The following is a 27,711-nucleotide window of genomic DNA, read 5'->3' on the forward strand; positions in this document are numbered from 1 at the left end:
CAGTTGTGACTCAGTGATATTGTAGACATGAAATACTACATTTTTACGGATTGTGAATTGCAAAATTTTGCTTTTATGAACATTTAAAGGGAGGCGCCAATCTTTGAATTACTTGGAAAATATATCAAGACCTGACTGTATATTTGCGCAGTTCTTATTAGAGAGAATTCATTATACGTAACTGCACCACTTGCAAAGGTTTGAGGTCAGTATTAATATTGTCTGTTCGGTCATTAATGCACTACTTGATCAGAAAGGCTACCAACACACTTCCCTGGGACACACCAGATGTTACTTCTTCGTCTGTCGATGACTATGCATCTTCTGTGCAGAGAAATCCTCGATTCAGTTTCAAATTATTTGATACCCCATGTACTGTATAGTTGTCTTTCTTTATTAAGCATTGGTGTGGTACTGACTCACATAATTTTCAGAGGTCAGGAAACATTGCATTTATTAGACTACCTTAACCCTTTCAGTACTACAGTGAACCAGTGGGGATTTGCTGCATGTTATTACTATGTATCAGAGTCGAACTGGTAAACCAAAACCTGATTATGTTTAGCAGAATTCTTATAATTACGACTTGCACCGGTAGTTTGTGTATCTTCAAGTTTCGCTGTTAACCCTCTGCTCCTCTCCCCACCATATTGTCGCATCGGATTTGGTTGCTCCTGCAGATAGTCAGCCCAACGAACAGAGTTGCAAAGCGGGCTGTTGTGGCGCCTTCCCGAGAATTACGTGTCAATAAACTGCACGCACGTTTGGCGTTTGCCGCTTCAAACATTCCCATATTGAGCACCTGTAATATCAAGTAAATACTTGGAGAGATGCTCTATTCACTCATGTATGTCTGTTTTCTGAATGTCTTTTATTTTTTTCACAGTCGTCGTCCGAAACATTGGAGGTTCTTATGAACATGTCATTACGTCCAACCCCTACCCGCAATGGAAAACAAAACGGCCCAAAAATATTCATTTTTTAAGTTTTGAAAGTGGTATTAATTAAAGTAAACGTACGTTAATGTCTTTCACATCGAAAGAAATTGGTAGTGAAAGGATTAATCCATTTGTAAGGAGTGCTGAGAGATATTTTTTTCACTTCCACTACAGATCTGCCATTATAGCGGGACCTGCGGTACAATTTGGATGACCTTATTTTCATTATATATTTTTATGTTATAGAAAAACATGGGTTTCTACTTACACATACACTGATGTAGCAAAAGATTATGACTACCAGTTTAATAGCTTTCTTTCTCTCTTTGGAATGAAATACATCACTGATTCCGCGTATCTGGAATGCTACAGTTTGTTTGTAGGTTTATGAAGGTATGTGACATTAAATAACTACGCACAGTTCATGCAATTCGCGTAAATAACGAGCCGCTGATTTGCGTGCCGGTGATGGCTCCCAATAGCGACCCAGATTGGGTTCCATAGGATTTACTTCAGGCGAACTTGGTCGCCGAGATATCAACGTGAGTTCACTATAACGATCCTCAAACCACTATACCACGGGTCTGGCTCCAAGACACAGACAGCTTCAACATGACATCGCCGTCGGGGAAGATATCAAGCATGAAGGAATGCAGATGGTTCGCATCTGTCGGCATGTCATCTATTACTACCACAGGTCCCATGCAAGCGCAGGAGAATGTCTTCCATAGCATAACACTGTTCCCACGCCTTCGTTCGTTCCGCGCTGCACGTTTCGAGCAGCAGTTCACCTCGGTGATGGCGTTTGTTGAGACGACCATCGATCTAGTGTAGCAAAACTGTGATTCATCCGAAGAGCCGACACGTTTTCATTAATCGACAGTCAAACCCCGATGATCCCGTGCCCACTGTATCGTAATTGTCGATGTCGTTGGATCAACACGTAAACACGTAGGGGTGGTTTACTGAGGAGCTCTATGTTCAACAAAGTACGATGAACAGTGTGCTCCGAAACACTTGTGTGTGCACCAGAATTGTGCTCTTCCGACAGAGATGCCACAGATCACCATCTATCCTACTTTACAGAGCAGACAAGCCTCCGAATCCCAGGTTCTGTGAATAGTCGGGGACGTCCAACCATGTAGCGCCTGGTGGTAGTTTCCCTGTTCTTCTACCTCTTTCCGTAGAAGCTCACACTGGTGGCAGGTGAACATTTGACCACCTTCGCTATTTTCGAGATACTCGTTCATAGGTTCTGCGTAATAACACTCTGCCCTTTTTTTCAAAGTCGCTTATCTCAATGGATTTACTCATCCGAAGCCCATATCTTCGCCAGTGTTAACTCTCGTCCCCTCGTCCGTGTCTGCTCCGCTTATATACTTTTGTTACGCATCACGTGCCCACAATGTGGCATACAGAGTCGTGCTGGGCAGTGGTCATAATGTTTTGCTTTGTCAGTGTATATTGTGTAGATGGACTGACATACATTTAACATAGTTGGCAACTGTATTTTGACTGTGGATCTATATCTGCTGAATTAAGGTATTAATAAATTTGTAATGACAATAACTTGTCACTTTAGCAGCTACGTTGTCACATGTTTACAAAGTATGAGGGCTGTATGTTTACAACAATCATAGGTGCTAGTAATTTTTAGGTGTTTATTGGACAGATGTTTCTCATTCGGCGTGTATGCTTTTGTTAACTTCTAATTTCGATAATTTTTCGTAAATTATGACATTATCGTACGTACCGGAATGACGCTCTGACATATGTTTCCAGACTATGTATATGAGCAACGATGTTAAGGTTTTATTTTGGTGTGCGTCATCTTTGGCCGTGCTCTACGCTTTGAATTTATCCGGTTTCTTTTTCGAATATTTCAAAACATTTTTTAAACAGTATTGAGGTTTAAGCTATGTTTGTCTTGTGGTTGGTTTCTTATATTTGTTTGAAGTACCTACAATGCGTTTTCAATACTATATACAGTGTGTTGAACGGTATTTTAAGAGGAGAAAAATTTATTTGGTGGTTATCGCTACTTCTAATGTGTTCTTTAAACCTTGAGAGAAAGTTTCTTCCTGTCCGGCCTATGTAGAAATAATTACAGCTGTTGCATGTGTTTCGGTATAAATCAGGGCTAGCATAGATCACTCGTTTAGTGTTACCTGATCATAATCGCAGTTCTAGGTTGTTAGTGGTCCGAATAATGCGATAATTTTGTCCAAGACTGGACTCTTATAAGTACTTGGAATGTATTTTGTTTTCTTTCTAGATATTGTTTCTTTGATTGGTAGTATTTCGCTGTGCACTCTGTTGAAATTCGGTATAATTTAGTGACGATATTAGGGCCAAATTGTTTTTATGCTCAATGTGTGGAGTGTGTACATCTCTTTTTGAATTTTGGGTGATTCTAGTGGTAGATTTGGCAGTCTATTATGATGGGGCGAAAATATACAAGTTTTTGAGACATTGGGTGACAGGAGTTAGCATGTATTATGCAGTCCGTGGAGGTATGCTTTTATAATGGTCGAATTTGTGTTAGCCATCCTTTTTGCTGATGTCATATGAGCTCGACCGAAGGCGGGAAACAAATTATGTCAATATGTTAGAGAAAAGCTTGAAAATTCTTTCTGGAAACGAGACGAGTCTAGCGGGTGGTGCGCAGGTACCTCGGCGTGGTGGGCGTGACGCCGACGCCGGGCCCGGCGCAGCCGTCTGCAGGGGAGGTGCAGGCGGACAGCCCGCTGACGGAGGCGCGCGCGCTCTGCTCGTCGCTGCCCGGGCTGGTGCAGCAGCAGGTGGCCGAGTGCGTGGACAAGCCGGGCGCCATACACTCCGTGTCCGACGGCGCGCGCCGCGGTATCCAGGAGTGCCAGTACCAGTTCCGCAACGAGCGCTGGAACTGCACCACCAAGAACGACGAGCAGAGCGTCTTCGGCAACATCCTCAAGAGAGGTACGACTCTCTTTCTTACTGCACAAGTATCTTCTGCACTTTTGTATGCTTTCTCTGACGTCACATTAACAATTTTCAGAGCGATGTCCGAAGATTTTGTTGTGCATGGTGTATTCAAATAATTAGCCTTTATTATTGAAACTGAATAGTGCCAATGATAGGTGTTAGGTGGGTCATGCTCAATGTACATTCTCAGATCAAAAGTATCTGGATACCTATCAGTAGACACTAATGTGGGGCGTTTTCACACTTGACGTGTATGACGACGTGAACTCTGCAACGTGACGCTTTCAGTGAGGTGTCCGAATGTCTGTGGAGGAATAGCAGCCCACTCTTCCTCAAGAACCAAGACTACAGGAGGTAGAGATACTGGACGCTGGTGTCTGCAGGGAAGTCGACTTTCTGACTCATCCCATTGGGCTCAGGTCGGAACTCTCTACAAGCCAGTCCATTTAAGGAATGTACTTTATGATAGGGTGTATTGTCATGCTGACACAATCATCGTCTCCGAACTGCAATGCTACTGTACACAGTACACAATGCTGTAAAAAGTGTTCAATTTCTCCGCATTTAGTGTTTTCTTAAGAACAATAAGCGGACAGTGTGGTGTCACCGCCAGACACCACACTTGCTAGGTGGTAGCCTTTAAATCGGCCGCGGTCCGTTAGTATACGTCGGAACCGCGTGTCGCCACTATCAGTGATTGCAGACCGAGCGCCGCACGGCAGGTGTAGTCTAGAGAGACTCCCTAGCACTCGCCCCTGTTGTACAGCCGACTTTACTAGCCATGGTTCACTGTCTACATACGCTCTCTTTTGCAGAGACGTCAGTTTAGCATAGCCTTCAGCTACGTCATTTGCTACGACCTAGCAAGGCGCCATATTCAGTTACTATGAATGTATTCTGAACAGATAATATTGTGAATCATGTACCGTCAAGAGCGACGTTCATCATTAATGGATTAAATTTAAGTATCAAACTAATTACGTCCGCTTTCTGAATTGTCATTCCTTGTCATGTTCCAGACCTCACATCAGTATAGTACTTCCCTCCTCACGCTAGCCTGCGTGAGTTAAACGCGTGCATTTCGGCCTCCATTCGTAACACGGTGTTGGTTCTTCTGCCAACACAACAGACCACATCCTAAACACGGAAACACACCCATGCTGTAACACCACCTCCTCTGTACTTTACTATTACAACTACACATGATAGCAGACAACGCTCTCTAAGCCTTCGTCAAACCCAGACCCATCCGTCAGACTGCCATAGGGTGTACAGTGATTCATCCCTCCAAATCAGTCGTTTCCAGCCATCCACTGTCCAGTGGTGACGCTCTGTTTACACCAACTCAAGCGTCGCTTCTCATTGATTAAAGAAATGTGTGGCATATGGCGAGCTGTTCGACCATTGTTACCCGGCCTTTTTAACTCCTACGCACGTTCGTTGTACTAGCTGTTAGCACTCTGGAACACACGAGTAACGCCTTCCCTTGATTTCAGGCGATTTTCTACAACCACACTCCGCAACTCTCGATGAACCCTGTCCGTCAGTAGATGAGGTATGAATTGTCGTTTTTATCTGTGATTGTTCCTTCGCGTCTCCACTTCACAATAACTACAGAAAACAGTCGATCTGTGTACTTTTAGAAGTGTTGAAACGTCCGTGGTGGATTTTTTCCTCAGCTGCCATCCAATGACTCGTCCAATTTCAAAAACATTGAGCTCTTCTGACCGACACGTTTTGTTGTTACTCCTCCACAGATCCCACAGTACTCCATGCCTCCTTTTATACTGGTGAGTCCGGCTCTCGTGACATCTACTGCTTCATTCCGAGTCACATACGGGAATCCACACACTTTTTATCAGGCAGTGTATCATTTCTCTCATCATCGGTGGACTGTAGTTTTATCCAGCCTCAAGCTGATGGGTCAGTCTCTCCATAATCCTAGTAATTTGATTGCGGTCGTGGCCTTCAAGGTTTGCGTGACTTTCGCAGGACATCAACTGTGTCCCAGCAGCTATGAAAATAAACTGTTATAAAATATCAGGAATCATTTACTAAGAGAGGTGTTCTACTAGTACAGAACAACATCGACTGAGGTGCTGTTGGTAATATTAGACTTATTAGCTCTAGGCCTAACCGTAAGAAAGAGAAGAAAACATTAATAGCTCAGAAAGGGCGAATATGACAAGATAACGGAGACGCTGTGCACAAGAGCCAGGAAATTAGGACATGCGTTGATAAGGGATGGCAAGATATCTGGGACAGGGCAGAAACAGGGAGGAGAACATACCAGTTCCTTCCTAACATACAACAAAGAACAAGAATGACACTTGCTTTCGACGAAGTGAGCTATACGCTACCTGTAGGGACATGGTCCATATTCCAGCTACTCACTGAATATGCAACAGTGCACCACAGGCAGTTATGAATGTAGAACAATCGACACCGGGGATCACATCGTCTGGGAATGTGCCATTTGAAAAAAAATGTTACAGCCCAAGACATGAACGTCTCTGGTAATACAACGGTCAATATCATAATAAGGAATGAGGAACCGTGGCATAGCTGAATCATTGACAGCTAAAATATCAGCTTATGAACTGAAAACCTGGATGGTTGAGAGAACCAAGAGGAGGCCATACATCATGATAACGAGACGCGCCACGGCACAACATCCACCTAAAAAACCTTCTGGGAGAAGTGAGGAGATGAGCCACGGGGAGGACCAGAAAGCCGGCCGCGGTGGTCTCGCGGTTCTAGGCGCTCAGTCCGGAGCTGTGCGACTGCTACGGTCGCAGGTTCGAATCCTGCCTCGGGCATGGATGTGTGTGATGTCCTTAGGTTAGTTAGGTTTAAGTAGTTCTGAGTTCTATGGGACTGATGACCACTGATGCTAAGTCCCATAGTGCTCAGAGCCATTTGAACCATTTTTGAGGACCAGATAGGAGTTCCCGAGACCCTGACAGCCATCCCCCAATCTCTACACCTTGGATAGCATAGAAGCGCAGCCCTTGTTGATCCTGAGTTGTACCTCAGTGTGCCGGGAGCTAACCATCCAGACAAAGGAGAGACCCAACTTGGTTCTGATACCAAGTACAGTGGTGTAGTGTAGTGTGCTGTGAAATAAGGTGTTGTATAATAGAGTAACCCAGAATTATAAATTACAAACTTTGTAATCTACAGACGAGTAGTGTGTGCCTTCTGGAATCTGAATCAACAGACATCTATCCGCCAGATGGCCAAGTGGTAGTATGGACTTTTTATGTGTGTTCTATGTAGATTACCCCCGCCCCCCAGTTAACCCCAGTTAAACAGCATAATGCTTAGTTGTTACCAGTACATTTTAAACTATGTTACAAATAGTATGTGCTATATTCATGGCAATTCTTGTGGAACATTCGGTGGTCTGTTCTTTTGTATATTAACAGACTAAAAGAAAATATCAAATAAATAAATAAATCTTCTACTAGCACGAGCATGAACTAACTAATCGGTGAGCCCACATTCTCCTCCGGGGGCTGTACACCTATAAGATCTCAATGTTGGAACAATTTCGTGGAGCAGTTTGTGCTTGGAGCTGGCAGTATAGAGATGAGTCGGTCGGCTGCCCTCGCGCGGTGTCCGAGTCGAATTTTGAGCTCTATGTGCCGGTTGGTTGGTTGGTTGTTTTGGGGAAGGAGACCAGACAGCGTGATCATCGGTCTCATCGGATTAGGGAGGGATGGGGAAGGAAGTCGGCCGTGCCCTTTCAGAGGAACCATCCCGGCATTTGCCTGGAGTGATTTAGGGAAATCACGGAAAACCTAAATCAGGATGGCCGGACGCGGGATTGAACCGTCGTCCTCCCGGATGCGAGTCTAGTGTCTAACCACTGCGCCACCTCGCTCGGTATGTGCCGGAATTCGTGTTTTGAAGTGTTTAACTTCTTGAAGTTGGGAGTTTGTTATCATTGGCGATCGGCACAGTTACTTTCTCAATAGGAACGACTACACGAATCGGAAGCCCATACCTGTGCCCAACCGTGGAATTATTTTTAGATCTTCTACGATTTTCTAGGAGAGCGTTATGATTTAGGAAGCGTGAAAATGCTCATTAGAAAGAGAGACCTTGTGAGAGAGTGAAGCAATTAGCTAGCTAGAGGTGGTGTTCAATGAAAAGAGCAGACTAGGCGAAGTCAATAGAAGGCAAAGAATTATATTTATTTTCGCAGAAAGCCAGCCGCGGTGGCCGAACGGTTCTAGACGCTACAGTCTGGAACCGTGCGACAGCTACGGTCGCAGGTGCGAATCCTGCCTCGGGAATGGATGTGTGTGATGTCCTTAGGTTAGTTAAGTTTAAGTACTTCTAAGTTCTAGGGGACTGATGACCTCAGATGTTGAGTCCCATAGTACTCAGAGCCATTTGAACCACTTCTTTTTTTTTTTTTTTTTTTTTTTTTTCGCGGAAACTTGAAGACTGATGTTTGGAAATTGTAAATTTGTGTAAGATATTATGAGACCGAACTGCTGGGGTCATCCGTCTCTGAGCTTAAATACTACTTAATCTGACTTTAACTTACACTAAGGACAACACACACACCCATGCCGGAGGGAGGACTCGAACCTCCGACGGGGAGAGCCGCGCGGACCGTGACAAGGCGCCTCAAACAGCGCGGCTACCACTCGCGGCAATGAGAGAACAGCCATCACAGTAGTTCGACGATATTTTAAAATTCTCAAGAGTGGAACATGTTTTAAGCTTAAAATTTTGGTTCGCCTGCAATAATGCGTTGTAATTCTCACAAAATTTAAAAGGAATTTAATTTCTAATGTTAAGTCCAACAGTGCTCGGAGCCATTTGAACCATTTTTGAAAAAAATCGTGGAAAGCTGAATGTAAGAGATATGCATTATTTGGCCGCTGGGAAATCGCTCTGGCCGCGGCAGGCTGGACATCTGAGATAATATAGCGTGAAAGATGTATGTGCCGCCAGCGCGATAAGTGCCTAGCGAACTACTTGCTTGTGGCAAGGAAAGCGCTCACTCAGGTCTTTCCTGGTCGCCGCATAACACGTTATATCGTTATCAAATAGCGTACACTTACGCTTCATTTGACTCTGTGGTGTCACCGCCAGACACCACACTTGCTAAGTGGTAGCCTTTAAATCGGCCGCGGTCCGTTAGTATACGTCGGACCCGCGTGTCGCCACTATCAGTGATTGAAGACCGAGCGCCGCCACACGGCAGGTCTAGAGAGACTTCCTAGCACTCGCCCAGTTGTACAACCGACTTTGCTAGCGATGGTTCACTGACAAAATAGGCTCTCATTTGCTGAGACGATAGTTAGTAGCCTTCAGCTACGTCATTTGCAACGACCTAGCAAGGCGCCATGTTCAGTTACTATTGATATTGTGAATAATGTACAGTCAAGAGCGACGTTCACCATTTATGGATTAAAGTTAAGTATTCCACTAGCTACGTCCGTTTTTCTAAATTCTAATTTCCTTGACCTGTTCCAGACCTCACGCCAGCCTGCGTGAGCTAAAACGCGTGCCTTTCGGCTTCCTCTAATAAAACGGTGTTGGCTGTCCTGCCAACCCACAACAGACTCCACTGGTCTTCTTTTTCTAGGGGAAACTCTGAGAGAATGTCTATAGACAGGTTTGACGACCCAAGAGAATTTGAAATATCGCATTGTTACAGACTGTGCTATGACGTCTTAGAAATCTCTTCAGTCTGTACAGAAATCTTTGCACTAGCGACTGCAGACGTGTAGTTTACTAGAGGGTGAACATTTCGAATTCTTGATGTCATTCATGGAACCCATGAAAAAAGTGTTTATATTCACATTCTGTTGCGATTTCCTTTTTGTTATAGCTTCTGATGTAATCTTGCAATGTGCGTGAGGTGTTCAATAAGTAACGCAAAACACTCTTTTCTTTACCAGCATCAGTAGAAATAACGCAGAATTTACTGTGAGACATCGTGGAATATTTTCGCTTCGGTCCCTATAGTTTCATGAAGTTCCGACTGGTAGTGGCACTTTACGTAGCCTTCGAAAGTGCCGTCTGTAACGTAGGTACATCCCAAGGAGACAGTTGTCACGGAGTCTGTTTTGGAGGAAAACCAGAGCTTCGTAGATATTCATAGGGGCTTGCAGGATGTCTACGGAGATCTGGCAGTGAACAAGAGCACGGTGAGTCGTTGGGCATAGCGTCTGTCACTATCACAATAAGGTCGTGCAAACCTGTCCGTTCTCCCACGCGGCGGCCGGCCGCAAACACCTGTGACTCTCCTGCAGTGCTGGAAGTTGCGGGCACTCTTATTCGAGGTGATCTACGGATCACAAATTAACACTTCGCTGTGCAGCTGGTCGTCTCTTTTGATAGCGCTGATACGTTGGTCCACCAGTTGGGTTACTGAAAGGTGTGTGCCCGCGGAGTTCCTCAGCGCCTATCAGGAGAGCAACGAAGGACTATCTGTGCGGAATTGCATGCACTTTAGGAGGCTTATCGCCACAATTTTTTGTCGAACACCGTTGCAGGCTATGAAAATTGACTTCGAAAGGGTAACAAAACGGCAATCTATGGAGTGGCGCGACACTACGTCTCCTCGGAAGAAAAAGTTCAAATCTGCACCCTTAGCCGGTAAAGCCACGGCGACTGTTTTCTGAGACTCTGAACGGGCTATTCTGTTTGATGCTGTACCTGATAGTACAACGATCAACTCTGTTTTGTGCTACCCTCAGGAAATTAAAGAAAGGAGTACAGCGTGTTCGTCGTCACAAAAATACCAACGAACTTCTCCTTCTCCGTGACAACGCGAGGCCTCATACAAATCTGCGCACCCGAGAGCAGCTTACTACACTTCATTGGACTGTTCTCCCTCAACCACCCCATGGCCCGACTGACATTTAAGAAAAAACTGAAAAAGTCCGAAATTTTCGAAGTTTCTTGACTGTTGGGTTTTAGCCAGCACAAATTTTGTACGAAAAACTTTGTTTCTCAATCTTTCCAACCATATGAACCTCTTAAAAAGTAGAATCTTCTACCCCATATTTGCAAGGCATAGGCTTTTTTTTACCGAAAATTTGATTAAACTAAATATGCATTCTCTAAAACATCTTTTTCGTCGATCTCACTTGTTTGAATTAATCCAATTACCAACCTATTTCACGATATTAATTTTGTTATTTTTCTTGGTGCTACTTCATGTGATTTATTTACACGAAAAATACAGCTATGATGAGCTGAAAATTCTGTTGCGTCTGTATCGTTAGGAATACCTAATTGCCAGTCGCGCAAGACGGTATCACTGAAACTAAATGACTTTCGTATGGCTTCAGAAAAAGTTATTTAAGAATACGCTCATTTAAAGCAGCAATTATATCTGAGGGATTCTTACGTCGGTCGAAACAATTCGTGTTCAGAATGACCAAATCGGAATTTCTTTTGAACAGCATTCACACCTAGGTGATTCTTACTACTTCCTTTCACTCAGTACACTACCGCTTATTCTTTGTCTGGTAAGGTACGCTAATTCCTGGCGTTCCTTTCGGAGACAATTGATTATTAAACGTGGCACTATCGCTCTAAAATTCTTCATGATTATTACGTACGTAATTTTTTACGTCGTTGTTAGATTCACAATCTGATATGCAGTTGTTTAGTCGTTTACAGCGACGTGTCGGTGCTATTAAAATGTTCGATCAAAAGTTTAAAAACCGTTTCACACACCATAAAATCTTCACATGTGTTTTCTGGTGATGGCTTCAGTTGGTAAAACATTCACAATTTTCCCCATTACTCATGGGCTAAGACTGAAAAACTCGAAGTAGGGTGAGAAATGTGTGTTTCTAAATACTTACCATAAATTAAAAGGCAGAGCCTCCTCCCCCCCCCCAAAAAAATGTATATTAGCTTTCTTTTTAACAAAACTTTGAAGCATCATTCGTCTTCGACGAACGCTGCGGCGTTAACAAGTGGCTGCACTTTCCATATCACACGCATAACGCTCACCGTAACGCTGGCGCAATCTAGGAGTATTCATTCCTTAGCTGCAAGCGCCAAGAAAGGAAATAACTATTTACGTGATTCCTTTTTTTAGGTAACTTCCAGTTCATATCAGCAGTCGACGTTTAGCAAGAGATTTTAACTGACGTGACCTACGAGTGGCAAAAAAACTCAAGGCAGGGTTCGAACGTGACAAGTCTGACAATTCCCTTGTCATCTCCTTCAAACTGGAATGCCCCATCAGCCTGATGTCACAATTCTGTATAACAACACGAACTTCAGCATGAGGCAGCAATCGGGTTCGTGTTAAAACGATACATCCTAAATTGTAAATACTTCAATTATATACGAAACCAGTAATCGGATTTTGAAAAATGAAACGCTAATGAATTTGTCGCTTTTCTAACAATGATACTAGTAGCAGAAGTTGCTATAGTTCCATTTGAAAAGAAACGGAAATGATACCGATATCAATGTGATTAATATCAGAAATTGCTATAGTTCCATTTGAAAAAAAAAAAAAAACGAAGATGATACCGACATCCATGTAATTAATATAGGTTTTAAGAGAGTCTGTACATCATTTAGTGGAGATTTCTTCGCGATTTATTTGTGTGAAGACACCTGACTGTATATGGTGCTTCAGGTAACCAGTTCACCTCAGATACATCCAGAAGCGTTCAAGGTATTTTAATTCTTTATTCACAGAAATGAATCGCGAAGAAATCTCCACTAAATGAGATATAGACTCTTTTCAAAGATATATTAATTAGATGGATGTCGGTATCATCGTCGTTTTTTGAAACAGCCTCAAAGCATGAAGGGCTGTTGCAGGGTAGATTGTGCTGAGAAATAATTATTAAGAAAAAGTTTGATACTTTGCGCGTTTCCGAGATAATTAGCACTGAAGTTAACCAATCAGACCATTGTGCGACGGTGTTGTGAAACGTATTCTTCATTTGTTGTCCTAAATCCGAACAAGAGATCGACGCAGAAATTGGACATGGGATGGCAGTAGCGATCGAACCCAAGCCAAAGTTTGAGCTGGGTCATGCACTATCATCTACACCATTTGTCTGTGGCGGGCTGCTTGAACTGGCTCTCGCAACAGCCTGAGTGGCTAACTTGAACGCTGATTAAATCGGAAACGGCGCAGCACCCTCAGAAGTTTTTCAGACTGTTTCTGACCATCCTGTATACAGGTTTCTTTTCCTTTTTTTTCTTTTTTTAAGTATTCCTTATCTTGAGAGATGGTAGTATGGACAAGACAAAATTATCCAGTAAATATGGGCTCTAAAATGCGTACCATAAGAGTTATGAGCACTTGTTCATCTTGGCTACTGTGGAACATCTCTTCTACTGCAAGCTCTTTGCTGTTACGAACGAACTACAAAATGCAGCAAACAAATGAGGACACAAAAAAATGGTTCAAATGGCTCTGAGCACTATGGGACTTAACTTCTGAGGTCATCAGTCCCCTAGAACTTAGAACTGCTTAAACGTAATTAACCTAAAGACATCACACATATCCATGCCCGAGGTAGGATTCGAACCTGCAACCGTAGCGGTCATGCGGTTCCAGACTGAAGCGCCTAGAACCGCTCGACCACAAATGGGGACACATTCCTCTGTTATTTTCGACGGCTACAGCATCCATGCATGTGTTAGTGTGGTACTAAAACCGCATTTACAGTTTTGGATAAGTGCAGCGCGTACATAAATTCTAATGGAACCAGTCTGTATTCCAGACGAGGCTGGTTTCACACGAGATGGGACTGACAGTTTTCATGACCAATATGTGTATGGATTGATGCAAACGTACACGCAGTTGAAGAAGCAAGGTATCAGCGCTGATTTACAATTAATGTATCTGCACGAATTATTGGCGATAGACTAAAAGGAAATTACTTGCTACCAAACAGGCTGACTGGTTCAAGGTACGATCAGTTCCTATCTAATGATTTGCCTATCCTGCTGTGGAGGTACCGTTCAAATATCGACTGGATATGTGACTCATGCGTTATGGAGCACCAGCCAATTTTCTCTGAAATGTCCGAGAACATCTCATAAAGACATATACATTGGTCTGGGGGTCCAGTAAATTGACCAGCTCGTTCCCTAATTTTAATCTATTGGGTTTTTTGTTGTACGGCAATTGAAATCTTTAGTGTATGTAAGCCCCATTATTGATGTACACACTCTACAGGAACGAGTCATCACATTCTGCCACTGCATCCTGTACAACGTTGAACATGCCTTACTACGAACGAACACCATATTGACCACCTCCTTTAGCGATAGCTCACACGTGCAGGTCATATCTAATACGAAGCAGATTACATTAAAAGCTCTGTTGTTTCGCAGTAGCAGAATAATGTGTTTCATTAGTATACTACAGTCTGTATGCCGTTCGCAGTAGCAAAGAGCGTGCAGTAGAAGAGATTTGTTTCACAGCAGCGAAAATGAACAACTGCTCATAGACCTGAAGGTATGTATTTTATTATCCATGTTTACTGGGCACTTTTTCTCGTTTTGGTCCATACTACCACCTCCCAAAATATGAAATACTTTTTTAAACACCCTGTATAGCCCCAAGTCGACTTCCCTTGAAACTGCGTTTAGCTGCTGTCGTGACTCAATACATTATTGTTGGAAAACCCCTGCAAGTCCATAATCATATATTAACCACCATAATCTTAATTTTAATGTAAATTATTTTATCTAACCTTTATTAATTAAGAATAGAAGACATAAAACTGTGACAGGTTAAAACTTGAGTATGGACCAGGACTCAAAACTGGACCAATGTGTTTCCCACGCTGCAGTCGTATGGACTGAGGTATCCAGGCGCGCCTTACAGCTTTCTTCTCCCAGCTCCACTCTCCCGCTTTCCAGACACTTGAGAAGCTCTCACCGAATGACGTGGCGCTGTAGTTGAAGCACGGGACAAGCATTCTGAGAGGAGTGAGGTTCAAATCCTCGTCCAGCCATCTGTGTATTGGTTTCGTGTTTTCCATAAATCATATAATGAAATGCCAAGATAGTTCCTTCGAAAAGGCTTCAGCCTATTAATTCACCTATTTTCCTCTTCCCAACGCATGTGAACCGTCTTAAACGAAATAACGGTCATGACAAGGGCAGTGTGCTAATTTGTAGTCTATAAAACCTTTGTGTACAACTTGACGAGAATTCCCTCAGGGTCAGTGATCTCCTTTTCTGGGTGATGAGAAGAGCAAACTCGCCGTACAAAGTCACAACAATGTCGCGTAAAGTAGCCAATCATGCTATACTGATAAGTTGAGATTTCATTCAAGCCATATGAATTGGCAGACGTACGCGTTTAAAACGAGTGCTGGGGGACAAAGGTTATTTTTATTTTGCACTAAACTTATTTTATGGAAATGGCATTGAACGGTTGATTAGACAGTTCACGCTCATAGATATTATATAAATTCTGCCCATATTGTTCAATTAAGTGATTGTGGAGACAGGAAGGAAGGATGAAAGGAAGAAAAGGACTTAATGACTAGTCGACGACGTGATCGTTAGAGACAGACCTTAAACTCGGCGTTTGGGAAGGATGCGAAAGGAGGTTTCCAAAGAAACCGTTCCGGCAGAGACATGAGTGAGCAAAAACAAGGTTGGCTCAAATGGCTCTGAGCACTATGGGACTTAACATCTACGTTCATCAGTCCCCTAGAACGTAGAACTACTTAAACCTAACTAACCTAAGGACATCACACAACACCCAGCCATCACGAGGCAGAGAAAATCCCTGACCCCGCCGGGAATCGAACCCGGGAACCCGAGAAAACAAGGTTGTCATACCATAATTAATCATAGTGTTGAATCAAAAGTCTGTAAAGCTAGGAAGATAATATGTGATTACCAAGATGTACTAAAGAAACTGCCTGCACTACACTAGTGCGTCCTCATTTGGAGTACTGCAGGGCGGTATTAGATCCTTACCAGATATATTAACGGAGTACATCGAGAAAGTTCAAAGAACGGCAGCACGTTTCGTATTATCGAGAAGTAGGGGAGAGAGTATCATTAACATGATACAGGAATTTGGAATGGACATAATTAAAACAAAGGCGTTTTTCGCTGCGGTGGAATCTTTCGCGAAATTTCGATCACCAACTTTCATCTTCGAATGCGAAAACAGTTGGTTGACGCCGACCTACGTAGGAAGAAACGATCGTCATAATAAAATAATGGAAATCAGAGCTCGCCCGTAAAGATATAGGTATTCGTTGTTTTTTTTTTTTTTCGTGCGCTTTTCGAGATTGGAATAACAGAGAATTATTGTGGCAATGAACTCTCTGCCAGGCACTTAAGTGTGATTTGCAGAGTATCCATGTAGTTGAAGATGTAGAACGGCGCCAAGTAAATCATAAAAAACAAAGCTTAGCAGCCAACAGCAAGCATTCAGCTCTTGCACGAGAATGTGGGTAACAAACGGCACAAACTCGGAAGCATTGTACGCTACGTGCTGAATAAGTTTGTTCTGTGGACGGTAGTGAAAGATGGGGAAGACCCATCATGGTTCAAAAACAATTTTGGTACATTATTACGAAAACATGAAGAGATGCACAGGAGATTCTAACAAAGCCGAGTCCTTGCAGACAAACAGTGACTGAACAACATCAAATCAAACGTAATAACGGGTATGCGAGAAGTATTCATTCAGTTTCGAAACAAGATATTACAAGTCGAGGCATTAGAAAACATTAGCAAGTTTTGGTTAAAATGGTACAAATGGCTCTGAACACTATGGGACTTAACTTCTGAGGTCATCAGTCCCCTAGAACCTAGAACTACTTAAACCTAACTAACTTAAGAAGATCACACACATCCATGCCTGAGGCAGGATTCGAACCTGCGACCATAGCGGTCGCGCTGTTCCAGACTGTAGAGCCTAGAACCGCTCGGCCCCTCCGGCCAGCATGAAATTTTGGTACTTCAAATATCAGCCAACTGATTGGAACCTATCTATATAGACATCGATTATCAAAATGGTACCTAATCTGAGGACGATAAAATGAAGGTCGAAATTCTAAATTCTGTCTTCAGAGATTGTTTCACCAAAGAAGATTACAATAATCAATTTCGACCGCCATATTGATGCGAAAGTGACTGATACGAAGTGAGTAAACAACTAGTACAACGGAGTGTTTCATGTGATTGGAAGGAGGAGCATGTGGTTCCAGACACAAATGTACTTATAAATTATCTAAACAGATACTCGATCAAAATGAAAAGTTCCAGGGATACAGAACCAGTGCGTCATTTTTAATCGGGAAGCATGTCCGTGTAGACTAACCGCTTTGCGTCCACGTGCCCACACTTGAACATTTGACCTGCTGCCCAGGGGAAAAGAAGTATTAATGGTTGCTCTTGAAATATGTACTTGGAGGTACACAGCCTAAAAATACAGGACTTGTAATAGCTATAACTGTTAATCTACAAATTACGTAAATACTCCTGTAATGTTATTCGGTACACTGTCCTCTGTCACCAATAGAAATCTCTCCATTTATACCAGTTACTCCCGTATAAACGCTCTTCAGAGGTGATACAGAGATTTATGGTGTTGTCCTTAGCATACTTTTATAATTTGTGGGGAGATTTGAAGAGCTTTGTGCGGAGGCTGCCAGCTGACTCCCAACAAAAGAAAGCGTAATATAATGCGAGGAAATAAACTGAGCACTTCGATTTTACGAGCAGCGGCAAATCTCTGGAATCAGCCATAAACGTCTGACTAGAGAAATTTAAGGACAAAATCTAGCAATGGGGTATTAGATGCCACACTGACATTAAATGGAAGATTTTGAAGTGAGAAGGTTGTTAGAAAGCTCCCTGTTCTTACAGTTCTTGAGTATTTTTGATGGGTCTGGCCCTTACCAAACTGGACTGATGTAAGAGATAAAAACAATTAGAAGAAGAGCAATGCGCTTTGTGCCAGGTTTGTGAACGTCACAGAAATGCTCAATAGATTCCAGTGAATGACAATAGATCAAAACCAATGTGCAACGAGGAACGCTATGGCTTTAAAATTCCGAAAATCTGCATGGCAATACTAACAGAGAAATATATTCTCTCCTCCAACACAAATCTCACGTAATAAACAAAATGGAATATACGGACAATAATCGGTTCTGTCACCTCACATACAACAAATGGTGTGGATTTTTTCAGAGTACAGATGCCAACGTACGCTTTTGTAAGCGTTTTCGATGATTCATTAGGTTCATCTTCCTACTGAACTACACAAGGAGTAAATACTCAACGAGAATGTTGTGGTAACGTATATGTGGGAAAATACACGAGTCCGTATTACAATTTTTTTATTGCGTTTCGTTATGTCATTTCTGTAGTCATACATGCCACGTCAGCGTGTCTGTATATGAGATGATGTGCTCGACGAATATAATAGATGTGAGACGATGAAATTTTCTTCTTTCAGGATTTATAGCAAACAGAAACTGAACCATAGTATGCCACCTACATTTCTTAGGCAGTTAATGTAGATGTAATGTTTTATGACTTTTTGTGCACTTCCACTTCTAAATATTGTTAATTCTTTTTATTTGGGTGTTTCGACTAATTTTCCATACGGATGCTTAACAGGAACAACAGAGGTTGATAATGCACTAGCATCATCAATACAATATTCCATCAATATTTCATTTTCAAATTTCCAGCTACTCGTTTCATTATTGTTTCCTCTTCGTTTTTCTGTACATCACAACAGATCCTGTGACATGTGGAACTGATGAATCTTCCAAGTAAACTGACGGTGCCCGTATAAAACGAAGTGTCTGTATAAAACCGGATGTTTGCTAAAATGTGAATCCGGAGTTCTGACATTCCGCAGAAATTCCGGTTCAGCATTCGTCTCACTAAAAGCTTGAGAAACCCTCTGTAGTCCGCGCCAAGTGGACAGCATTTTTTTGCGGTAATTGGCATTGGATGTAGTTGATGATGTGTCACTGCTGGTATGTAGTGGCACTCTATAAAATACTGTGACTCTAACCTCGTGTATAAATTACAGTCAGTGTGTATTCCCATTAAGATAAGTTTGCGGCTACTGACATTAGGGAAAAGAAAAGAATATTTTTAATGGCATAACATCTGAGGAAGAGTGCTTATAGCATTCATCACTGTTCCTGGTGAGTTTATTTCTAGGCAAACTATTTTCAAAAAATTCTTTCTCTTAGCTTACATTTGGTCTAATTTTTCGACGAACCGACTTCAAGTGTTCCACTTTTCCCCCCGCAGCCAAGGTCACTAACACACATATTTCGGGGCGTGAAAGCCTGAAGCAGCCGCTTCGAAAATGGAGAAAATTTTTTGCGTTTGGCCAATGAATGAAGAACAGCTGATGTACAGTAATAGCTGCTATTACTGTATTTCCACTTTAAAACCAAAGTTGATACCGATGTCCCTGGAAGTAATATAACTATGTAAAGAGACTATAAGTCATTTATTGAGCAGTTTTTCACAATTCATTTGGGGGAAAATTTGAATTACAAAATCTTATACTGTTCAAGAAAGAGATGAGTTGAACAGATTAGTTCGAAAATGGCTCTCAGCACTATGCGACAACTTCTGAGGTCATTAGTCGCCTAGAACGTAGAACTAATTAAACCTAACTAACCTAAGGACATCACACACATCCATGCCCGAGGCAGGATTCGAACCTGCGACCGTAGCGGTCGCCCGGTTCCAGACTGTAGGGCCTAGAACCGCACGGCCACTCCGGCCGGCCCGATTAGCTGAATCACCTCGTTTAAACAACTATTATTTATCCCAGTTCACCAAAAGTTTTAACATTATTTACTTACCTACTGCTTTTTAGCCTGACCAGATTTGCGCCTTAAGCCCTTCTCTCATATCTGACTAGGAACAACATATCAGAAATATTACAGAACTATTCATAATAATAATACCTCTTTTTGTGGTTGCGCTGACTTTCAATGATTTACATATTCAGGCATGTGGAACACTTTATGTCTGTTTGAAGATTACAGCATTCCTGCTGGCCGTGCGGTTTGAGGCGCCATGTCACGGATTGCGCGGCCCCCCTCCCGCCGGAGGTTCTTGTCCTCCCTCGGGCATGGGTGTGTGCGTGTGTTGTTCTTAGCATAAGTTAGTTTAACTAGAGTAAGTCTAGGGACCAACAACCTACATCTACATCTACATTGATACTCCGCAAGCCACCCAACGGTGTGTGGCGGAGGGCACTTTACGTGCCACTGTCATTAACTCCCTTTCCTGTTCCAGTCGCGTATGGTTCGCGGGAAGAACGACTGTCTGAAAGCCTCCGTGCGCGCTCTAATCTCTCTAATTTTACATTCGTGATCTCCTCGGGAGGTATAAGTAGGGGGAAGCAATATATTCGATACCTCATCCAGAAACGCACCCTCTCGAAACCTGGCGAGCAAGCTACACCGCGATGCAGAGCGCCTCTCTTGCAGAGTCCGCCACTTGAGTTTATTAAACATCTCCGTAACGCTATCACGGTTACCAAATAACCCTGTGACGAAACGCGCCGCTCTTCTTTGGATCTTCTCTATCTCCTCCGACAGACCGATCTGGTACGGATCCCACACTGATGAGCAATACTCAAGTATAGGTCCAACGAGTGTTTTGTAAGCCACCTCCTTTGTTGATGGACTACATTTTCTAAGCACTCTCCCAATGAATCTCAACCTGGTACCCGCCTTACCAACAATTAATTTTATATGATCATTCCACTTCAAATCGTTCCGCACGCATACTCCCAGATATTTTACAGAAGTAACTGCTACCAGTGTTTGTTCCTCTATCATATAATCATACAATGAAGGATCCTTCTTTCTATGTATTCGCAATACATTACATTTGTCTATGTTAAGGGTCAGTTGCCACTCCCTGCACCAAGTGCCTATCCGCTGCAGATCTTCCTGCATTTCGCTACAATTTTCTAATGCTGCAACTTCTCTGTATACTACAGCATCATCCGCGAAAAGCCGCATGGAACTTCCGACACTATCTACTAAGTCATTTATATATATTGTGAAAAGCAATGGTCCCATAACACTCCCCTGTGGCACGCCAGAGGTTACTTTAACGTCTGTAGATGTCTCTCCGTTGATAACAACATGCTGTGTTCTGTTTGCTAAAAACTCTTCAATCCAGCCACACAGCTGGTCTGATATTCCGTAGGCTCTTACTTTGTTTATCAGGCGACAGTGCGGAACTGTGTCGAACGCCTTCCGGAAGTCAAGAAAAATAGCATCTACCTGGGACCCTGTATCTAATATTTTCTGGGTCTCATGAACAAATAAAGCGAGTTGGGTCTCACACGATCGCTGTTTCCGGAATCCATGTTGATTCCTACATAGTAGATTCTGGGTTTCCAGAAATGACATGATACGCGAGCAAAAATCATGTTCTAAAATTCTACAAGAGATCGACGTAAGAGATATAGGTCTATAGTTTTGCGCATCTGCTCGACGACCCTTCTTGAAGACTGGGACTATCTGTGCTCTTTTCCAATCATTTGGAACCCTCCGTTCCTCTAGAGACTTGCGGTACACGGCTGTTAGAAGGGGGGCAAGTTCTTTCGCGTACTCTGTGTAGAATCGAATTGGTATCCCGTCAGGTCCAGTAGACTTTCCTCTATTGAGTGATTCCAGTTGCTTTTCTATTCCTTGGACACTTATTTCGATGTCAGCCATTTTTTCGTTTGTGCGAGGATTTAGAGAAGGAACTGCTGTGCGGTCTTCCTCTGTGAAACAGCTTTGGAAAAAGGTGTTTAGTATTTCAGCTTTACGCATGTCATCCTCTGTTTCAATGCCATCATCATCCCGTAGTGTCTGGATATGCTGTTTCGAGCCACTTACCGATTTAACGTAAGACCAGAACTTCCTAGGATTTTCTGTCAAGTCGGTACATAGAATTTCACTTTCGAATTCAATGAACGCTTCACGCATAGCCCTCCTTACGCTAACTTTGACATCGTTTAGCTTCTGTTTGTCTGAGAGGTTTTGGGTGCGTTTAAACTTGGAGTGGAGCTCTCTTTGCTTTCGCAGTAGTTTCCTAACTTTGTTGTTGTACCACGGTGGGTTTTTCCCGTCCCTCACAATTTTACTCGGCACGTACCTGTCTACAACGCATTTTACGATTGCCTTGAACTTTTTCCATAAACACTCAACATTGTCAGTGTCGGAATAGAAATTTTCGTTTTGATCTGTTAGGTAGTCTGAAATCCGCCTTCTATTACTCTCGCTAAACAGATAAACCTTCCTCCCTGTTTTTATATTCCTATTAACTTCCATATTCAGGGATGCTGCAACGGCCTTATGATCACTGATTCCCTGTTCTGTACATACAGAGTCGAAAAGTTCGGGTCTGTTTGTTATCAGTAGGTCCAAGATGTTATCTCCACGAGTCGGTTCTCTGTTTAATTGCTCGAGGTAATTTTCGGATAGTGCACTCAGTATAATGTCACTCGATGCCCTGTCCCTACCACCCGTCCTAAACATCTGAGTGTCCCAGTCTATATCTGGTAAATTGAAATCTCCACCTAAGTCTATAACATGCTGAGAAAATTTATGTGAAATGTATTCCAAATTTTCTCTCAGTTGTTCTGCCACTAATACTGCTGAGTCGGGAGGTCGGTAAAAGGAGCCAATTATTAACCTAGTTCGGTTGTTTAGTGTAACCTCCACCCATAATAATTCACAGGAACTATCCACTTCTACTTCACTACAGGATAAACTACTACTAACAGCGACGAACACTCCACCACCGGTTGCATGCAATCTATCCTTTCTAAACACCGTCTGTACCTTTGTAAAAATTTCGGCAGAATTTATCTCTGGCTTAAGCCAGCTTTCTGTACCTATAACGATTTCAGCTTCGGTGCTTTCTATCAGCGCTTGAAGTTCCGGTACTTTACCAACGCAGCTTCGACAGTTGACAACTACAATACCGATTGCTGCTTGGTCCCCGCATGTCCTGACTTTGCCACGCACCCGTTGAGGCTGTTGCCCTTTCTGTACTTGCCCGAGGCCATCTAACCTAAAAAACCGCCCAGCCCACGCCACACAACCCCTGCTACCCGTGTAGCCGCATGTTGCGTGTAGTGGACTCCTGACCTATCCAGCGGAACCCGAAACCCCACCACCCTATGGCGCAAGTCGAGGAATCTGCAGCCCACACGGTCGCAGAACCGTCTCAGCCTCTGATTCAGACCCTCCACTCGGCTCTGTACCAAAGGTCCGCAGTCAGTCCTGTCGACGATGCTGCAGATGGTGAGCTCTGCTTTCATCCCGCTAGCGAGACTGGCAGTCTTCACCAAATCAGATAGCCGCCGGAAGCCAGAGAGGATTTCCTCCGATCCATAGCGACACACATCATTGGTGCCGACATGAGCGACCACCTGCAGATGGGTGCACCCTGTACCCTTCATGGCATCCGGAAGGACCCTTTCCACATTTGGAATGACTCCCCCCGGTATGCACACGGAGTGCACATTGGTTTTCTTCCCCTCTCTTGCTGCCATTTCCCTAAGGGGCCCCATTACGCGCCTGACGTTGGAGCTGCCAACTACCAGTAAGCCCACCCTCTGCAACTGCCCGGATCTTGCAGATTGAGGGGCAACCTCAGGAACAGGACAAGCAGCCATGTCAGGCCGAAGATCAGTATCAGCCTGAGACAGAGCCTGAAACCGGTTCGTCAGACAAACTGGAGAGGCTTTCCGTTCAGCCCTCCGGAATGTCTTTCGCCCCCTGCCACACCTTGAAACGACCTCCAACTCTACCACAGGTGAGGGATCAGCCTCAATGCGGGCAGTATCCCGGGCAACCACAGTCGTAGTCCGATCAGGGGATGCGTGGGACGAGCTGGCCGTCCCCGACAAACCCCCATCCGGACCCCCACAGTGATGCCCATTGGCAACAGCCTCAAGCTGTGTGACCGAAGCCAACACTGCCTGAAGCTGGGAGCGAAGGGATGCCAACTCAGCCTGCATCCGAACACAGCAGTTGCAGTCCTTATCCATGCTAAAAACTGTTTTGCAAAGAACGTCTGAACTAATCTACAGAGAGCGCAAACAAATCGACAAAATTTAAACGGTTATTAAAATACAAGATTGCCTAGTAAATGCAGTAATGCTGCTACTTGCGCACTGCTGACACTGCTCGGCGGCGGAAGGAGACTAAGCGAAATTACACTATTCAGGTACTAAAACGCGATGCTACACTCTCAAATACTATAATACGCCCGAAACTTATGAATTAAACAATGCAAGTACCAAAAACACGCAAAGAAATTAAGAATTAAACTATGTAACAAATGAGTGAGCTAGGAGTATACGACTTGCTGCTCAGCTGCTTATCCAACGGCGGCAGGGAGCACACCTCAGCAGTTTGGTCCCTTAGGAATTCACACACACATTTGTAGCATTCCGCCTTCTTGTTGTTGTAATTGTAGTGGTCAACCGTGCATGTGCTCCACGTTGTGCCGTATTTCATGCTGGACTGTTTGATGTATTGTAGGTACGATCATTTGAATTGTTCTAGGCGCTGCAGTCCGGAAGCGCGCGACTGCTACGGTCGCAGGTCCGAATCCTGCCTCGGGCATGGGTGTGTGTGATGTCCTTAGGTTAGTTAGGTTTAAGTAGTTCTAAGTTCTAGGGGACTGATGACCTCAGATGTTAAGTACCATAGTGCTCAGAGCCATTTGAACCATTTTTGAACATCACGGAACGATAAGCTATAGTCTCCATATGCAACTATGCAGCCACTTCCGAATATCGAGACGGTGGTAGACGTTTCTTCTTCTTACAAGAGGCATAAAGCGATCTTCTCACAAACAAACAACATTCAAATGCGATTTATGAACGAGAAAACCGTTGTGTAATTACTCCTTATATACAGAATGTAGATGGTCATACGCCTTCCATCTCTGTACGATTGCGCGGTAATGTTAATCATTTGCATATCTACGCATGTAGTAAATGCTAATTTTACCTTGGTGTATGCTGTCTTTATGGTGATGCAATTTTCACGACCAGTGCTGTACTTACATTACATGAGGTGCTCCGGATCTTTGCCAGAAATCTGGTAATCAGATGCTATTGTATTACTTCTCTTTGTTATAGATACTATTTTGCTTTATCTGTATTTGAAAAGACGTGCATCAAAGTGAGCTGGAGCTGACCTGCCTGTATAGGCACCTCATCCGATAGGATAGAAATAGCATCTCGTAGTTGGGATATCATTAATGTAGAAGTTAGACAATAGGGCCCCAGGATACTGCCTTGGGGTATTCGAGATTGCATACCGTATCGTGTTGATTGTTTGCCCTGCACGTCAGTATAGTAGCACTGTATTTTGGTGAGTTACGGGTGTATGAGACGTACGAGTCTGTTAGAGAAATCAGCGTCGTTGAGTCTGCGAATGAGGTCATTGTGCCGAAGACGATCAAAATCTTTTCGATGTCCAGGACCACGTAATAGCACTCACTCCTCTTCATCCGCAGAATTGTATAGTTAGAGGATGTAGGCAAATCCAATCACATGTCTAATATACAGATATTACTCCTTTGTTTACCTAGTCAAATACGAATTGGCTATGGGTCTTTCATGTCCTCAACGCAAGGTTTTGTTTGACCACAAAGTCTTTTAGTCGAAATAATTAATATGAGGTTATGTGGGCTACTTACTGTAGTAAGCTTAGTTACATTTCGGGTCCGAAAATGGAGATACAAGCAATGTTTTCACGTGACTAATTGCATCTCCTAACTTAATGAACTGGGATCTAAAAATTACTGGGAGTTTCCAAGGTAGACAGCAATTCATGAATATGTTTTTAATTTTTTCTTGAAGAATACTTTACAGGTTTCCCAAGTTCATTGACATACATATAAAATAAGGCACAGTTTCTCTAAAACATGTTTTGTTTTATGTTTCGTTTCGTTACCTTTTATTAAGGCCGCTGCCGAGCTGTTCTTGGTGCTTCAGTCCGGATGCGCGCTGCTGCTACGGTCGCAGTTTCGAATCCTGCCTCGGGCATGGATGTGTGTGATGTCCTAAGGTTAGTTAGGTTTAAGTAGTTCTAAGTCTAGGGGACTGATGACCTCAGATGTTAAGTCCCATATTGCTTAGAGCCATCTGAGCCATTTGATTCGCTTGTTTGACAAAGACATGCATTATAGGAGAAGCAGATTCATTTCATAAATCTTTGGGCTGACTGTTTGTATCGCTGATGTTCGAGGAAACAGTTCGTAATTTGCTCCTCCTTAAGGGAACACATACTTTCACAGTAACGTAGCTCAACGGCCTGACAACGGGTTAGATCACGGTCCGGTCATACAGATGTAGGTTTCCCGTTGATTACCTAATTCCCTAGAGACAAATGCCAGGCTCGTTCTTCCTACAAATACAAGCTCGGTTTTCTTCCTCATCCTATCCCAATTCTAGAATTTGCTCCGGTTCTAATAATCTTTTCGGAGCAGTAAGCACACATGTAGTATCGTCTATTATTTAGATTAACAAGGCGAAAGGCATAACTGACATTTCATATCAGCCTAAATTTCAGAAAGAGTAAATCTCTAAGTCTGCAGTCGAATTGTGCGGGAAATTCCTGCCAATTAGAACTTCGCATCACGAAGGAAATGAAAACTGGATACTTGTGTTTCTCATGTAGTGTTCTTTCCACTAAACTACGTATGCATACCTCACACCAATCTTCAAAATTGCAATGTACCGCCGGTCGAAGTGGCCGTGCGGTTAAAGGCGCTGCAGTCTGGAACCGCAAGACCGCTACGGTCGCAGGTTCGAATCCTGCCTCGGGCATGGATGTTTGTGATGTCCTTAGGTTAGTTAGGTTTAACTAGTTCTAAGTTCTAGGGGACTAACGACCTCAGAAGTTGAGTCCCATAGTGCTCAGAGCCAGTTGAACCAGTTGCAATGTACCTCAACATAGTTCATGAAAGGCAGGGTGCAGGTCCAACTTCATTCCTACACACCGTTCTGGTCGCTTCTGGAAGGTTTATCACGCTTCATTGACTCACAATCTCATTCTTCCAAAGTCTGTACTTCCACATAAATTTAGGTTTCCGGTGAATTTTCTAAATCACCTCAGGCAAAGATCGGGCATATTCCTTTGAGAAGGCCATTGCTCAGTACCTATCCCATCTTTGTCAACTCTGCACCTGAGCATCATTCCTACACCGAAGAGCCAAAGAAACTGCTACACCTGCCTAATATCGCGCAGGAGCCATGCGAGCACGCAGAAGTGCCACAACATGACGTGGCATGGACTCGACTAAGGTCTGAAGTAGTGCTGGAAGGAACTGACACTATGAATCCTGTAGGGCTGTCCATAAATCCCTAAGAGTATGACAGCGTAGGGATCTTTTCTGAACAGCACGTTGCTAGGCATCCCAGATATGCTTAATAATGTTCTTGTCTGGAGAGTTTGGTGGCCAGTGTGGAAGTGTTTAAACTCAGAAGAGTGTTCCTGGAGTCACTCTGTAGCAATTCTGGACATGCAGGGTGTCGCATTGTCCTGCTGCAATTGCCCAAGTCCGCCGGAATGCACAATGGATATGAATGGCTGCAGGTGTTCAGACAAGATGCTTATGTACATGTCATCTGTCAGATTCGTATCTAGGCGTATGAGGGGTCCCATATAGCTCTAACTGAATACGACCCACATCATTACAAAGCATACCCTCTACATTATTACAGAGCCTTCACCAGCTTGAACAGACTCCTGTTGACATTCAAGGTCCATGGTTTCGTGAGGTTGTCTCCATACTC

The 27,711-nt window shown here is 43.4% G+C and overlaps 1 protein-coding gene across 2 annotated transcripts in view; it reads left to right on the top strand.

Moving 5' to 3' along the window:
• The window catches only part of LOC124722496 (protein Wnt-16-like), a 766,358-nt gene that overhangs the window by 385,145 nt on the left and 353,502 nt on the right, over positions 1-27,711 (top strand). For both annotated transcript variants that reach the window (XM_047247650.1, XM_047247651.1), the window contains exon 2: positions 3,607-3,896. In XM_047247650.1, the coding sequence (XP_047103606.1) occupies positions 3,607-3,896 (290 nt within the window). The remainder of the gene's footprint in view (positions 1-3,606; positions 3,897-27,711) is intronic.

The sequence above is a fragment of the Schistocerca piceifrons genome, chromosome X (genome assembly GCF_021461385.2).
Source record: "Schistocerca piceifrons isolate TAMUIC-IGC-003096 chromosome X, iqSchPice1.1, whole genome shotgun sequence".
Taxonomy (NCBI): domain Eukaryota; kingdom Metazoa; phylum Arthropoda; class Insecta; order Orthoptera; family Acrididae; genus Schistocerca; species Schistocerca piceifrons.